Genomic DNA, 12365 nt, shown 5'->3' with positions numbered 1-12365 from the left:
TGGTAATCCAGACTTGGCCCTGAAAAATATCAGAAGGAGGGAGGCGTTGTGCGGCCCTTGCTAATCCGCCTGCCAGTCCTCAAGTGTGAAGATACTTTAATGCATGGGTGTCAAACTTTCACTTGGCCCTTGAGGCGATATCAAATTAACACTAGAGCTGGCCCGCCGATTATATACAGCGGCGGTGTCGCGGTAACACCGCATTCACCCCTCCCGGGAGACTCACAAATTTCAGTGCCCCTCCCGAAAATTGTCACGCCCGCTTTTCATCCAGTCCAACGAGTGTTGGCCCAGTCACATGAAATGTGCGGCTTCTGCACACACACACACAAGTGAATGCAACGCATACTTGATCAACAGCGATAGAGGTTACACTGAGGGTGGCCGTATAAACAACTTTGACACTGTTAGAAATATACGCCACACTGTGAATCCACACCAAACAAGAATGAAAAACACATTTCAGGAGAACATCTGCACCGTAACACAACACGTGTATTTGTATTGAACCGTTTCGGCACGGGGGTTCTGGTTCGGTTCGGAGGTGTACCGAACGAGTTTCCACACGGACATATTAAGTAGCGTAACGCACGTTGTGTAAACAATGCACACCGAGGAACAACACACAACATGCTAGTGTAGCCGAGTGTCCCGGGTTCGCCTATACCAGGGGTCTGCAACCCGCGGCTCTGGAGCCGCATGCGGCTCTTTCATGCCTTCGCCGTGGCTCCCTTTGGCTTTGAAACCGAATGTCAACAAATAATTGTTACTTGATTTATTATATTTCATTTTATTTATTTTACCGTATTTTTCGGACTATAAGTCGCAGTTTTTTTCATAGTTTGGCCGGGAATGCGACTTATCAAATAAATGTCCCCAAATAATGCGACTTATACTCCAGTGCGACTTATATATGTTTTTTTCCTTCTTAATTATGCATTTTCGGCCGGTGCGACTTATACTCCGGTGCGGCTTGTACTCCCAAAAATACGGTATTTTAATTTAACAGTTGCTATTTTGGAGAGTTCTAGGATCTTGTCATATGAAAATAAAACACATTTTAATATATTGTCGATGGAAATGTATGTCACAGCCCTTATGCGACATCTCTGGCTGCCATGCAATTGTATTGTTTTTAGCGGTCAACTCCTAGCAATGGACGGATCAAAAAAGAGAAACATTTTATTTATTTATATTTTTATTAATTTGCTGTTTTTATTGATGACTAGGTGTTTTAAATTTTTCGTCAAATGAATATTCCGCAGTCGTATGCCTTCAGAACATTGGAATGAGTTGATTTTTTATTTTTTTATTCATTAATAAGGGAAGGAACAGTGTATTTTTTTCTAATGTTCAAAATAATTTGATGATTTGCTTCGTTATACTCAGAAATACATCAAATAAGTGTTTATTTTCATAAGTCCTATAGCACAAGTGTAAAGAAACTATAAGAGGCGTTATCGTCATTTTAGGAATCTAACAGAGTTCGCGGCTCTAGGTGAGTTTTATTTGGGGGGAAATGGGCTCCATTGGCTCTTTGTATGCTGAAGGTTGCCGACCCCTGGCCTATACAGTGTACTTATCTAATAAAAAAATAAACGGGAGGCATTAGAGCAGGTTCGGTAGCCACCGCTTCTTTAATGTCAAACTTCACACACTTCCTTCCACAACCACACACATGGACCTCTTACGTCGCAGCCCTACGGCAACTCTGGAGGGACAAAACTCCATCCTCCTTACCTAACACTCTCCGGTAACTTGGGACACCCTGAACTGTTTGTTACATAAGCAGCGACCGGGCTAGGATAGACTGACCTTTCACCGGACATGTCCTCTTTTGCGGAGCTGTCAGGGCGGAGTTTCTTAAATGCCTCAAATGTCCGGCATTTTGAGTTAGGGTCAGAGGTGGGTAGAGTAGCCAGAAATTGTACTCAAGTAAGAGTACTGTTACTTTAGAGATTTATTACTCAAGTAAAAGTAAGGAGTAGTCACCCAAATATTTACTTGAGTAAAAGTAAAAAGTATGTTGTAAAAAAACTACTCAAGTACTGAGTAACTGATGAGTAACATACACACACACACACACACACACACACACACGCACACACACACACACACACACACACACATACACACACACACACACTGATACATACAGTATATAATTTATATTTTTTTTTGCCGTTTTTGTTTACATGTTAATAGTGTTTTAATGAATATACATGCATGTTTAACACATATAGATTCCTTTCTTTCATGAAGACAAGAATATAAGTTGGTGTATTACCTGATTCTGATGACTTGCATTGATTGGAATCAGACAGTAGTGATGATAACGTCCACGTTTTCAAATGGAGAAAAAAAGTTCCTCCTTTCTGTCTAATACCACATGAAAGTGGTTGGTTTTTGGCTTCTTATTTGTCCAGCTTCCATATTCGTTTTTATACACTTTACAAGAAATACATTGGCGGCAAACTCCGTAGCTTGCTAGCTTGTTTGCGCAGGCTTTCGTAGACTCTTATTTTGAAAGCGCAGGCGCGATGGAGCGGCACTTTTATTGTGAAGACAGGAACTGTGCAGTCAGTCTTTAGGCTTTTGACGGGATGTACGGTTGAAATAAAAAAATTGTCTTTTTTCCTTCACACTTTTGATTGATTGATTGGAACTTGTATTAGTAGATTGCACAGTACAGTACATATTCCGTACAATTGACCACTAAATGGTAACACCCCAATAAGTTTTTCCACTTGTTTAAGTCAGGTCATGTGACCGCCTGGCTCTGTTTGATTGGTCCAACGTCACCAGTGACTGCATCTGATTGGTGGAACGGAGTGAACGTCACCAGTGACTGTATTTGTTGAAACGCAGGCACTATGAAGGTCTGTCTGACAGACCAAAACAAACAAAGCTTGCATTAACAGATCGATAAAAATTAGTAGCGAGTAGCGAGCTGAATGTAGATAAAAGTAGCGGAGTAAAAGTAGCGTTTCTTCTCTATAAATATACTCAAGTAAAAGTAAAAGTATGTTGCATTAAAACTACTCTTAGAAGTACAATTTATCCCAAAAGTTACTCAAGTAGATGTAACGGAGTAAATGTAGCGCATTACTACCCACCTCTGGTTAGGGTTGCGTGTATTTTCAATGTACGTTCAGGGTTAAGAAGGGGTTAAAAACTTACTCTGTTGAGCTCTAGACAGCACCGACACTCAACAACAACACATTATTTGCAGGTTTGCAAAAAACATTTTTAACCCAAATAGGTGAAATGAGATAATCTCCCACGGCACACCAGACTGTATCTCACGGCACACTAGTCTGCCGCGGCACAGTGCTTGAAAAACACTGCTTTAGAGTATTTATTCAAGTAAGTATGTTACATAATAGAAAACAGCCTTTCCTACATGGACCACCATTATTACTTTGTGCTCGTCAGAGGTGATACTATCAACAACATTCTAATGATCCCTGCTCCCACTCATTTCCCGTCACATTTTTCTGTGTCTTTAGAAAAGAGAGTGAACCCCCTGGGTCATTGAAGACCGCGAAAACCAAATCATCTCTTAAAATGATCACCAAACAAAGGACACTAAAGTCACTTTGTAACTCATGGCAAAAGAAAATCAACCATTTCGTCAATTATGCGAGTCACAGCACAATCAAGGGTCAGTCTAAAGAGGAGCTCGAAGACAAGACAGAGCAGCACAGTGTCCACACACACACACACACACACACACACACACACACACACACACACACACACACACACACACACACACACACACACACACACACACACACACACACACAACACCTGACAGCTGAGCTTCAGCGCTGCCTTCCAACTTATTGGTCTTATTATCCAGTGTGGGGAGGGGGAGCAAGTGGGCACGTGTGACACCCTGTGTGTGTGTGTGTGTGTGTGTGTGTGTGTGTGTGTGTGTGTGTGTGTGTTAGTGGGAGGGGCCATGCTATCTGGCAGGAACCTGTGATTTGATTTTTGTGAGAGAAGCAGATGGCAGGCTGCAGCTGGGGAAGACTGGGGGGGTGTTGGAGTCTTCGGTGTTTATTATGAGTGACTCAAGTGACCAAGCAAAGAGCCTTCTAGAAAATAAAAGAAGTCTTTGGACTCTTTGGGACGATCTTTATGGGAGGTATGGCAAACAGTGGGGCAATAAGTTCTTATTGCCCCACATAGTGGCCACTGGTGTTTAATTAGGGACAGAGTCCCTTTGGGACAGAGGATTCTATTGAATTTCTAGCGTTTTATTATTATACCGCCGCCTCGTTGAGCTGTAATTTGACCCCCTTAACATGCTTCAAAACTCACCATATTTGACACAGGACTGGCGAAAATTGCAACCTAATCAAAAAAAACAAACCCCAAAACTCCAAATTGCGCTCTAGCGCCCCCTCGGAAGAAAACACAGACAAAACTGCCTCTAACTCCCAGTAGGACTGTCGTAGAGACATGAAAGAAAAACCTCTATGTAGGTCTCACTTAGACCTATATTTCATACACTGACAAACCCCAGCAAAAATCAACAGGAAGTTTGCAATTCCCCCTTCAAAACAAAAGTTGTGTAAAAACAGTCACCTTTTTTCAAACATTATCTCCTCTGAGCGCGTTTGTCGTGTCGGCTTCAAACTAGCACAGGAGAGAGATTGAACCCTTCTGATTAAAAGTTGATGAAAGAGTTTTAATTACTGCTCCGGTTTGGATTTTATGAGCCCTCAAAGTTGGTCCCGTCCATTGCTGCTTGCAGCTTTAATTAATTATTAGGGCTCAGGTGTTTAATGGAGAACTTTAATCTGCATGCTCTTGTTTTGTTTGCACTTCATTTCTCTTATATCTTAGTATATGCTATTTAAAGGACGCACATTGGTCTAAAATTGTTCAAAAATAAATATATTTTGTCCATTAAAAAACAATGGCTCTCAGGGTGTGGCCCATGGTCCGTGAATGATGACAATGTAAGGTTATGTCATCTTTGAATGCAGATGGGCCACATTAATCTAGTTTGATTGGGTGGGTCTCATGTGTTTAAGGACCTCACCTCATTGGTAACAGCAGAGACTTTCATCACCCGTCCCAGATGGATGGATTTCATCCAAGACAGCCTCACGTCAACTAACCAGCAGGAGGCTACAAACATGACTGATAAGGAGGCTCAAACGTGTATTCATTAGTGCCTTGTTGAGGTGAACTGTGGCGTGTAATTGTGAGCGCTGGAATAAAATGAGCTGAAATGACTGCTGACCACAGCTGAAGACGATTCATTGCAATCGCTTGTTAAAGAGATACAACTTTCATCCATCTGCTACAACAGAGCTCATTGTGCAATATTTCTTGTCGCTTACATTATATTGAAATGTCCTGGCCAGGCTTATGTCTCAGCATGCTACAATACCGTAAATCAGGAGTGCCTAAAAGCTGCATACCGAAAACTTAAAAGGGTTAATACATGTGGTGCAATAAATACACTGTGACCCAGTGTTTTTCAACCTTTTTGGAGCCAAGGCACATTTTTGCGTTGAAAAAATGCGGAGGCACACCACCAGCAGACATCATTAAAAAACTAAACTCAGTTGACAGTAAAAAGTCGTTGGATATGACTTTAAAGCATAACCAAGCATGTATCACTATAGCTCTTGTCTCAAAGTAGGTGTACTGTCACCACCTGTCACATCACACCCTGACTTATTTGGACTTTTTGGCTGTTTTCCTGTGTCTAGTGTTTTAGTTCTTGTCTTGCGCTCATATTTTGGTGGCTTTTTCTCTTTTTTTTGGTATTTTCCTGTAGCAGTTTCATGTCTTCCTTTGAGCGATATTTCCCGCATCTACTTTGTTTTAGCAATCGAGAATATTTCAGTTGTTTTCATCCTTCTTTGTGGGGACATTGTTGATTGTCATGTCATGTTCGGATGTGCATTGTCTTTGCTCCACAGTAAGTCTTTGCTGTCGTCCAGCATTCTGTTTTTGTTTACTTTGCAGCCAGTTCAGTTTTAGTTTCGTTCTGCATAGCCTTTCCTAAGCTTCGATGCCTTTTCTTAGGGGCACTCACCTTTTGTTTATTTGTAGTTTAAGCATTAGACACCTTTTTTTACCTGCACATTGCCTCCCGCTGTTTCCGACATCTACAAAGCAATTAGCTAGCTGCTGCCACCTACTGATATGGAAGAGTATTACACAGTTACTCTGCCGAGCTCTAGACAGCACCGACACTCAACAACAACACATCATTTGCAGACTATAATTACTGGCTTGCAAAAAATATTTTTAACCCAAATAGGTGAAATTAGATCATCTCCCACGGCACAGTGGTTGAAAAACACTGCTGTTACCAATCCAATGTAGGTCAATATATATATATATATATATATATATATATATATATATATATATATATATATATTTCCCATTTACTCAATAATTTGTTAAAAAAATAAAAAATAAAATAAATTAAAAAAATATATATATATATATATATATTTCCCATTTACTCAATAATTTGTTAGGGCTATATATATATATATATATATATATATATATATATATATATATATATATATAGCCCTAACAAATTATTGAGTAAATGGGAAATATATATATATATATATTTTTTTTTTTAACAAATTATTGAGTAAATGGGAAATATATATATATATATTTTTTTTTTTTTTTTATTTATTTTTTTTTAACAAATTATTGAGTAAATGGGAAGTATATATATATATATATATATATATATATATATATATATATATATATATATATATATATATTTCCCATTTACTCAATAATTTGTTTAAAAAAAATAAAATAAATAAAAAAAAAAATATATATATATATATATATATATATATATATATATATATATATATTTCCCATTTACTCAATAATTTATTTTAAAAAAATATATAAATATATATATATATATATTTTTTTTTTAACAAATTATTGAGTAAATGGGAAATATATATATATAAATATATATATATATATATATATAGTATATATATATATATTTCCCATTTACTCAAGAATTTGTTAAAAAATTATTGAGTAAATGGGAAATATATATATATATATATATATATATATATATATATATATATATATATATATATATATATATATATATATATATATATTTCCCATTTACTCAATAATTTTTTAACAAATTCTTGAGTAATATATATATATATATATATATATATATATATATATATATATATATATTTCCCATTTACTCAATAATTTTTTAACAAATTCTTGAGTAAATGGGAAATATATATATATGGGGGCGGCATGGCGTAGTGGGTAGAGCAACCGTGCCAGAAACCTGAGGGTTGCAGGTTCGCTCCCCGCCTCTTACCATCCAAAAATCGCTGCCGTTGTGTCCTTGGGCGGGACACTTCACCCTTTGCCCCCGGTGCCACTCACACCGGTGAATTGAATGATGAATGATAGGTGGTGGTCGGAGGGGCCGTTGGCGCAAATTGCAGCCACGCTTCCGTCAGTCTACCCCAGGGCAGCTGTGGCTATGAAAGTAGCTTACCACCACCAGGTGTGAATGAATATGGGTTCTACATGTAAAGCGACTTTGGGTACTTAGAAAAGCGCTATATAAATCCCAGGTATTATTATTATTATAACATAATTTGGCTTCTGAGAGTTTCAAAATGTAATGAATAAAATGCTAAAGTTGTTGATAAACAAGCAATTATTTTAATAATTAAATATGGTCATTTTAAATGAATTATTATGATAATTTAAAATCAATTATTTCAAATATGTTTATTTTAATGTATAATTCTATGGCTGGATGTAATAAGGAGTCAGGAAAAATACAAATAAAAATACAATTAATTTTGATGTTTTTAGCAAAATATAGTAAACATGTATTTAGTTGGTTTTTTTTGTAAATTAATAAATATATTTATTTTTAGGTAAGATAAACATAATAATATAATTTATCTCTAGTCTGGATGATTTAGTTCTTGTCACCCTGTTGTCCTCCCGTCATGAAAAAAGGCTGTCCTCACTCAGGTCCGCATGGAGCTGGAGGGGGCGTGGCTTCCAGCTCCGGCTGAAAATCGGGAGATTTTCGGGAGAATATTTGTCCCGGGAGGTTTTCGGGAGAGGCGCTGAATTTCGGGAGTCTCCCGGAAAATTCGGGAGGGTTGGCAAGTATGGGTCAGAGAGAGCTATATTTCATTTTCTGCTCTCCAAATCATTATTGTATGATTATACCGCGTGAAAAATAAAACATGTTATATAAAATTAGTTTTAAAATTTTGGAAATAACAGCCTCTTTTTTAATTATTACCTGCTTCCAATCAACACCTTGTCCTCATGGCTGTTTTGGTAAATAATGAGAGCATTTACAGTAACAGTAATGTGGAAGACAGACTTACAACCTATAGACCAGGGGTGCTCACACTTTTTCTGCAGGCGAGCTACTTTTCAATTGATCAAGTCGTGGGGATCTACCTCATTCATATATATCATTTATATTTACTTATTTATGAAATATATGTTTTTGTTAACAAGTTAAAGGTGTTTAATGATAATGCAAGCATGTTTAACACATATAGTTAATATTGTTAATAAGTTAAAGGTGTTTAAAGATAATGCAAGCATGTTTAACACATATAGTTAATATTGTTAATACATTAAAGGTGTTTAATGATAATACAAGTATGTTTAATACATATAGTTAATATTGTTAACAAGTTAAAGGTGTTTAAAGATAATGCAAGCATGTTTAATACATATAGTTAATATTGTTAACAAGTTAAAGGTGTTTAATGATAATACAAGCATGTTTAACACAGTTAATATTGTTAAAAAATTAAAGGTGTTTAATGATAATACAAGAATGTTTAATACATATAGTTAATATTGTTAACTTAAAGGTGTTTAAAGATAACACAAGCATGTTTAACACATATAGTTAATATTGTTAATAAGTTAAAGGTGTTTAATGATAATACAAGAATGTTTAATACATATAGTTAATATTGTTAACAAGTTAAAGGTGTTTAAAGATAATACAAGCATGTTTAACACATAAAGTTAATATTGTTAATAAGTTAAAGGTGTTTAAAGATAGTACAAGCATGTTTAACACATATAGTTATTATTGTTAACAAGTTAAAGGTGTTTAATGATAATACAAGCATGTTTAACACATATAGTTAATATTGTTAATAAGTTAAAGGTGTTTAAAGATAGTACAAGCATGTTTAACACATATAGTTAATATTGTTAACAAGTTAAAGGTGTTTAATGATAATGCAAGCATGTTTAACACATATAGTTAATATTGTTAATACATTAAAGGTGTTTAATGATAATACAAGTATGTTTAATACATATAGTTAATATTGTTAACAAGTTAAAGGTGTTTAAAGATAATACAAGCATGTTTAACACATATAGTTAATATTGTTAACAAGTTAAAGGTGGTTAAAGATAATACAAGCATGTTTAACACATATAGATTCCTTTCTTTCATGAAGACAAGAATATAAGTTGGTGTATTACCTGATTGTGATGACTTGCATTGATTGGAATCAGACAGTGGTGCTGATAACGTCCGCATTTTCGAATGGAGGAGAAAAAAAGTCCTCCTTTCTGTCCAATACCACATGAAAGTGGTTGGTTTTTGCCATCTTATTTGTCCAGCTTCCGTACTCCTTTGTATACACTTTACAAGAAATACATTGTCGGCAAACTCCGTAGCTTGCTAGCTTGTGCACGCCAGCTTTCTGAGACTCTTATTTTGTTAGCGCAACTGTGCAACTGTGCAGTCGGTCTTTGGAGTTTTGACGACAGGTACGGCGCCAGAGTCTGTTGAAATAAAGTGTTTCTCGCCTTCCTGTCGGTAATTTTAATGATCTGGCAGCAACCAGCGTCATCTCAGAAGACCCTCGGGTGCCGTGAATGTCAATCAAGTGACGAAAGTGACGTCATAGTGAAGATTTATGATCGCTCATTTTTAGGACTATTTTTTTAATGCCTGGCTGGTGATCGACTGACACACCCTCCGAGATCGACCGGTAGATCGCGATCGACGTAATGAGCACCCCTGCTATAGAGTGTTGAGAAGAAAACTGCTTACCTGCTTGCCCTGAAGTGTGTACAATTTCTTGACCGCTCCAGAGTCCAGCTTGATGGCGTCGGTGATGTCGGTCAGCACCTGCTCCAAGGAGTGCGCCGTTTTTTTGTTGAGCAGGACGCGCACGGCTTTGCGAGGTTTGACGCCGCTGCGGATGACGGTGACCAGTTTGGGTTTGACAAAGTCTTTGGGCTCGCGATGCTGCGGCTGCTGCTGCTGCTGATGATGATGATGATGATACTCGCTCTTGGACGGGATGAGTGAGGAGAGGGAGCGCGACGTGCCCGTCTTGCTGCCCACAGACCAGTTGGGGTTGACGTTCCTTGCGTAGTCGACGCGTCTGAAGGGCTCGTTGGAGGCGCACACGTAGCTTTCGCCTGGATGTAAAACACATTTGGTGAATATTCCTTCTCCCTTTCAGTTCATAAAGTTTTTACCAGGACCTCAAATCAGAGAAGTATTGCAGACGTGTAGAAACCAGCACTCTGACAGTGTCATGTCTGTGTGATCATGTTTTTGTTTTGGTCATGTTCGGTTTTGTTTTTGGACTTTTTGTGCACTTTTGTTTTGTCACCATAGCAACCATTAGTTTTCACCTGTCACGTCACGCACCTGTTTCATGTTTTGAGTCACAAACCTGTTTTCGTTAATCACGTCTATAGTATTTAAGTTCATTGGTTTCAGTTTGTCGTTCTGACGACATCCCCACATTTATGCTCTGCGAATTTCTGACTTTTTTTTTCATGTCCATCGCTCACGCTGCTCCTTTTTGTCCATGCCAAAGTAAGTTTGTGTTCCATGTTTATAGTCTTTTTGGGTTTCATAGTTTGTTCTCCGCAATTGCGCGCGCTTTTCGTTTGTACTTTTTTGCTATAGTCTTTTGGTTTCATAGTTTGTTCTCCGCCACTGTGCGCGCTTTTCGTTTGTACTTTTTTTTGATATATTAAATAAATCATGTACTCACATTCCCGTCTCGCCCGAGCCAACTTTCCGTTGCATCCCGGAAAAGCAAACACCCAGGACCAAGTCATGACAGACAGGAAGAAAAACTCTGACTGGCGCAGGGAGTAGTCGACAGGTGCCACCTGTTGGTTTGCATGTTTGAATCTCTCAACCCGGAATATAAAACAACCTGTCTTTTCACACTTTTTTCCTTGGTATAAAATACTTTCTTCATAAGGTAATTAGTATCGAAAATGTGAAAAATGTAGAAAGTTTCAGTACGATCGCATTGTGATGGCCCGCCACAATTAAATATGGACCACCACAAGTTGATTTGGCGCTACCTGGTCGCCCCTGCTTATAAACACATAACACACCAGGAGCTTAATGTATTAAGAGCACAAAAACCTGTCCTTTGCTTTTTTTTTACGGCAAAAATTACATGTATCAAGAGTGAACAGAGTACGGAAAAGTGCGCCAACTTCATGCTTTACGTACGCTAGGGGTGTAACGGTACACAAACATTTCGGTTCGGTACGTACCTCGGTTTAGAGGTCACGGTTCGGTTCATTTTCGGTACAGTAAGAAAACAACAAAATATAAATTTTTGGGTTATTTATTTACCAAATTTGCAAAATCTTCCACCAAAAATATTTTTCTTAGTGTAATATTTGATGTGAAGTAATGGGAACCTTGGATAAGTCAATAATTCATAATAACATTGATTTTGATTCAATATTATGTTTTGAGCAAAGAAAAGAAAAACAGCTTTGTTTTATTCGTCAACATTGCAACTTTTTCTAAATTACATTTAACCTTTTTTATTTCACTTTTGTTATGTTTTTGTTTATTTTAATAGTATTTTTAGAATGTGCCGTGGGCCTTTAAAACATTAGCTGTGGGCCGCAAATGGCCTCCGGGGCACACTTTTGACACACCTGCTATAGATAATAAAAAATTAAATGTGATAAATCTATGGATGAAAAGCAGAGCCTGGCGACGCATGCGCGTTTATCATAACTCTCTCTCTCTCTCTGTCTCTGCCCCTCCCTCACAATTTGTTTTGTTTTTAACCCCTTCTTAACCCTGAACGTACATTGAAAGTACACGCAACCCTAACTCAAAATGCCGGACATTTGAGGCATTTAAGAAACTCCGCCCTGACAGCTCTGCAAAAGAGGACATGTCCGGTGAAAAGAGGACGTATGGTCAGTCTAAATAAAGAAATGTGCTTGGATTAGTGAATTTTCTTGCGTGTGCTGTTTTCTGGATTAAAACATACGTCTATTTTTAGTAG

General features: G+C 37.4%; 1 protein-coding gene across 2 annotated transcripts in view; it reads right to left on the bottom strand.

Annotated features, from left to right (window-relative positions):
- dclk2a (doublecortin-like kinase 2a) overlaps positions 1-12365 on the bottom strand; it is an 88212-nt gene that overhangs the window by 61088 nt on the left and 14759 nt on the right. For both annotated transcript variants that reach the window (XM_072916337.1, XM_072916336.1), the window contains exon 2: positions 10130-10503. In XM_072916337.1, coding sequence (XP_072772438.1) covers positions 10130-10503 — 374 coding nt within the window. The remainder of the gene's footprint in view (positions 1-10129; positions 10504-12365) is intronic.

The sequence above is a fragment of the Nerophis lumbriciformis genome, linkage group LG27 (assembly GCF_033978685.3).
Source record: "Nerophis lumbriciformis linkage group LG27, RoL_Nlum_v2.1, whole genome shotgun sequence".
Taxonomy (NCBI): domain Eukaryota; kingdom Metazoa; phylum Chordata; class Actinopteri; order Syngnathiformes; family Syngnathidae; genus Nerophis; species Nerophis lumbriciformis.
This window is presented reverse-complemented; position numbering and strand designations above follow the sequence as displayed.